Here is a 5,170-nt window from a genome sequence, read left to right as displayed (position 1 = left end):
ATGGGTAAGAGGGCAGTGTTAATAGGATGCAACTACCCCGGAACAAAGGCTGAATTGAGAGGGTGTGTTAATGATGTGTGGAATATGAAGAAGTGCCTCATCAACATATATGGTTTCTCAGAAAGGGACATTGTTGTTCTCATTGACACTCATCATTCCTACACTCAACCCACCGGCAAGAACATCAGGTTGGCTCTGTCCAAGCTTGTCCGGTCCGCCAAGCCCCGCGACGCCCTCTTTGTCCACTACAGCGGCCACGGCACGCGTCTTCCGGCGGAATCCGACGACGAAGACAATACTGGCTATGACGAATGCATTGTTCCCACAGATATGAATCTCATCACTGGTAGGTTAAGTCTTCAACATTTCCCTACTATATTATGTTTTGATTAAGAAATTATTGGTTGAGAATTATTATGTGTTTGTACCTTGATTAATCTTAAGGGACACGTAATTAAATTTATTTATTTATTGAAATTCGATAGAAAAATTATTGTTTGTATACTTCGATGTCTATTACGTGATTATAAATTTGGTTATTTTTATATGATATATAATTGAGTTGCGTATAAAATGTAATATTCTAATTTTAGTAGCTAAAAAATAAGGCGTTATAAAATTAATAAAAAATAAGATTTGTTCCAATTTATATATAATATTAATTTAGTTATTTAAAAATTAAAAATAAATATATCTAAAAGAGTTAAATATAATCATTACACAAACCAAAAATGTAACATTACAAATTCTGTTTATACATATATCCTTAAGTTAGTGTTTAAAAGAAAACTTCATAAAATAATTTAACACATCACATATTATTTCAACATTTATAACATTTTATAATTTATAAATATATAATTAGTTGGCTATAGACTTAATTATTCGGATACATGTTTTGACATATGTATTCAATATAGGTGTGCACCCGTAATAGTATTTATACTCTAAAGAGTCATAAACGTAATACTCACGATGTTAATCTTTCACACCTAAACCAAAAGTTTAGGATAGACCTCTTGTCATTCTTTCTCATTCCATTCATCTCTATATAAGTTGAATGATTGGTAGTATATCAGGATACCTACTTTTAGAATCCCCACATGTCAAAGTACGCACTAACAACATCACCACCAATTCCTCCTTGGATTGGTTCCAACCATTCTCAATTACGCATCAGAAACTAGTCGTCATATTATCATACATGCATAAACGTCATACATACTCATAATCATATTATAAACCAATAATTGTTTTTTAATATTCACATAATCACACTTCGTAAACACATCATCAGAGATATATGAAAACTTAGTTAAAATTTTGGTATTTTCGCTTAACCACCAAATTTGTTCCCTCAGCACATTAGTGCTTGATAGTACACTCGCTCAGTGAAAAAACGACTATAACTTACAGACTCAAATTCTCCAAAAAAATCGTCCAACGAGTATATTCTTGCCTAGGGACCGTCAAGTTAGTGAACTCTCTAACTTTGACTTGCCCATCGAGTATATTCTTTTTCAGCGAGTATGCACAATTCTGCAAAACAAAATTCCACATATTTATGTCATTCCATCCTACAAAACTAGTCTAACACCAACCACAAATGTTATAAACCAACCAATTCTTAGATCATATAAATTTCAACAATACAATTCACTCCAAATACAAGCTTCCTAATTGAAATCAAGATGCCATATCTCATTTGACAACAATTACATAATGCAACTGTCATGCAAGCATACAAGCATCAATCATAACTTTCCTATTAGCTAAAATCAAACTAATTAGCTTCCTTTACCTGATAGATGACCAAACAACTCTAGGATTCTAAAATAGCTCCAAAAGCTCAGGAAGCTCTATGTGCTCCTATGAACAAAACAAACACAATCAAGATACACCATTAAAATCACTGATCAACAAAGACTCAAAAGACACATGCAAGCTAAGTGGAGCCTACATGCAACAAATACACGAAAGGACCAAGAAAAATTATTGAAACTCAACTTACTCAAATAGAGAATGGTCCAAATTGAAGAGTTCACCACCATGATCAATCTTGTGATCTTGGTTCTTCCATTAACTATGAAAACTCTTAGTGAGAAGTCAGAAAACTCAAAAAAAGTGGTTTCTAAAATATTGTATGTTTTGAAATAATGTTATAACGAAACCATTTATATTAAAACAACTTAATATTAAAATAATCAAATTGTACTAAAAAATATAAAAAAATATAAATTTCTAAGTCTTTACATATAAGTCATTTAAAATTGTAGATATAGATGAGCTGAAATAATACAATGATTTTTAATTTATGTAGCAATATCTCTTTTCAATATATATATTTTTAAAAGATTTTAAAAATATGGTTTATATATATAGTGTGAAAAATTGATTATGGAAAACTTAAAATATTGCATATTTAAATATATTTTTTCTTATTTTGAAACTTTTATCTATTTGTGCGTAAGAGGTACGGGCAGAGGAGGAGTTGTAATTCACAGCAATTTTAAAATTTTCGTTGAATTTCAATAATAACAATCAATATTTATTTTTTAATATTGATCACATTTAATTATAGGCTTAATTAATGAAGGTATTTTCAATTTAGCTTTTATTAATTTTTTTAGTCTAATTATTGATCAAAAATTTTATATTTTTCATTTGAGTTTCTCTTATTTATTTATTTTTATGGAATGAGTGATGTGATTATTACTGTGTTTGGTAATAAATGTGAAGTTTTATAATTAATATAAAATGATAAATAATAAATCGTTTTTAGTGTTTTTTATTGAAAATAGAACATCTTTATCACCTACATTAATGGTAGTGATGATTAGAGTCTCTTAACTGTTGTAGTTGATAATATGGAAACCATCGATAAACTTGACAGCATCATATATATCATACTCTCAATTAAAAAGTAATATAAGTCACTAATAGTTTTGTATTAATTATAATATTAGTTTATATTTTATACAAAATTTTATATTAATTTTTTAATACTTAAACAAGATATTGAAACAATAAAAATGCACGTGAGTTAACATAAAATTTAAATCATAGACGTTTAGTTAAAAAATATTAAAGTTTTCAGTTTACATGGAATTTAAACTTTGATAATTCTTGAGTTATTTTCTTTATTTATGGATGATTGGTAATGAAAACTTTTAAGCTCGAAAAAATGTAGAAATTCATAAGTAATGTAAGGCTTTTCATACCTATCAAGTTTTAAAACATAGTTAATGCAATAACAAGGCTTCTTAATATTTATGTGATCGTCTCACTTGGAAACATAAATACGGAATAAGAACAAAAGTTCACATATTTGATAACGTACCACAAGAAATTCATCAAAAGAAAATTTTAAAAAGTGTTAGTAGAACTTCAATTTTTCTTACATTAAAAATATATAGTATATTTACAACAAAATACGATGTTTTCAATTGTCAAATTTTTGGAATGTAAAATCCATAGATGTATTATATTGAGTGATTCTTTGGGAAGGCAGGCTAAGTTGTATTTTGTGTGGAACAGATGATGATTTCAGACAGCTTGTAGACAAGGTCCCAAGAGGTTGCAATATAACAATCGTTTCAGATTGCTGCCACAGTGGTGGCCTAATTGAAGCAGCAAAGGAACAAATAGGAGACAGCACAAACGAAGAAGGCTACGTTTCAACCTCTCTATTTCACTTCAAAACCTTCCTTCATCGAAGCATGCACCAAGAACAACAAGAAGAAGAAACCACTGTGAAGAACCGATCTTTGCCTCTCTCAACTCTCTCAGACATACTCCGGCACAAAACTGGCAACGACATAGAAACTGGGAAACTAAGGCGTACACTCTTCCACATCTTTGGTGAAGATGCAAGTCCCAAAGTGAAGAAGTTTTCAAATTTAGTCATGAACAAACTCCAACATGTAAAAAGTGGTGATAGTGGAGGGCACAGAGTTGGGGATGTGAGTAATCTTGCAGAAAAATTCTTCGAACAGAAGCTAAATTATGATGGTGATGAGGTGGGAAAACGTGGGGGAATCAGGAAAGAGGAACATGCTGCATCAATCAAGCGCAATGTTTTGGATTGTGGGATTCTGCTGAGTGGTTGCCAGAGTGACCAAACTTCTGCAGATGCATGTCCTGCTGGGAATTCTGGGTCAGCTTACGGGGCTTTCAGCAATGTGATTAGAGCTATAATTGAAGAGAGTGAAGGAGCAGTGACAAACCGGGAACTTGTGCTGAAGGCTAGGATGATACTTAAGAAACAAGGTTTTTCTCAGAAACCTGGTCTCTATTGCAGTGACAGCAACGTTAATGCTTCCTTTGTGTGTTGAATAAATGATTAAGAATTTGTGGGGTTTGGTTTGGTAGTGTTAATCGGAGACCATTAAAAACATGTGTTTTTTTTTTTTGTTTTTTAGTTAGAATATTCAAAAACTTAAAACTTGGTATCTTTGCTTAGGATGAGACGTGATTTTCTCTATGGATTTGGCTGGTTTGTTCTATTACCTCTAGATAAATGATATTATCTATCCATTAAACCTCATGTTAACCCTAATTAATTTTAAGTAGTACAACTGTGTTTTTCACCTAATAGTTTTAACTGACTAGACAACAAATCCTTTAGATCGGCTATACTGTGATTTATCCTAAAGCTGAGTTGCGTGATTTAGAATATTCGTAACTTGTATATCGTTTGATTTTAATATGGTTTTACGATTGGGATCAGTTGGTGTTGTAATTAGAAGGTCTTTGAATCATTGGGTGAAGCAGAGGCTTTTGGAAGGAGTTTGTTTTGCCAGAAACATGAAAGGTAAGTTGGCTCTTTGGATTGATTTTGAAATATGTTCCTAACAAAATGCTTTAATACATCCAAATATTTAAATAAGTATCTTTACTTATTTTTTATTTTTCTCTTTCTTATAATAATATAAAAGTTTACATTTTTTCGATTATTTTATTTTTATAATCTGTATGAAATAAACGGAAAAGTGTCTCATAACATCATTATTCATATGTTTAAAAGTGGTATGATGTATTTTTGAACGAGTATCTTCTCTACTCTGCACCAACACTTCTTCCCATTATCTTGGAGTGAGAGAAGGAAAAGCCTACCAGGTTTAATCAAATGGGCCTCTGTTCAAACCAAAAAAAAGCCCTTTTATTGAAA

At 30.9% G+C, this 5,170-nt stretch overlaps 1 protein-coding gene across 1 annotated transcript; it reads left to right on the top strand.

The window, feature by feature from the left end:
- LOC124829585 (metacaspase-6-like) lies at window positions 1-4,497 on the top strand. The gene is made up of 2 exons (XM_047303123.2): window positions 1-346; window positions 3,538-4,497. Exons 1-2 carry the CDS (start codon window positions 1-3, stop codon window positions 4,332-4,334), a joined length of 1,143 nt encoding a protein of 380 aa, XP_047159079.2. The 3' UTR covers window positions 4,335-4,497.
- The last annotated feature ends 673 nt before the right edge of the window (window positions 4,498-5,170 follow it).

The sequence above is a fragment of the Vigna umbellata genome, chromosome 3 (genome assembly GCF_029865625.1).
Source record: "Vigna umbellata cultivar VRB3 chromosome 3, Vumbellata_1.0, whole genome shotgun sequence".
Lineage (NCBI taxonomy): Eukaryota > Viridiplantae > Streptophyta > Magnoliopsida > Fabales > Fabaceae > Vigna > Vigna umbellata.
Note: the sequence above shows the minus strand (reverse complement) of the source record. Positions and strands in the feature narration are given on the sequence as shown.

What these genes read in the sequence shown, in the direction of transcription:
- LOC124829585 (XM_047303123.2), top strand. Translation starts at nt 1, where the DNA reads ATGGGTAAGAGGGCAGTGTTAATAGGATGCAACTACCCCGGAACAAAG. An exon ending in AGATATGAATCTCATCACTG is followed by an intron (nt 347 to 3,537) that starts GTAGGTTAAGTC and finishes TGTGTGGAACAG; the next exon opens with ATGATGATTTCAGACAGCTT.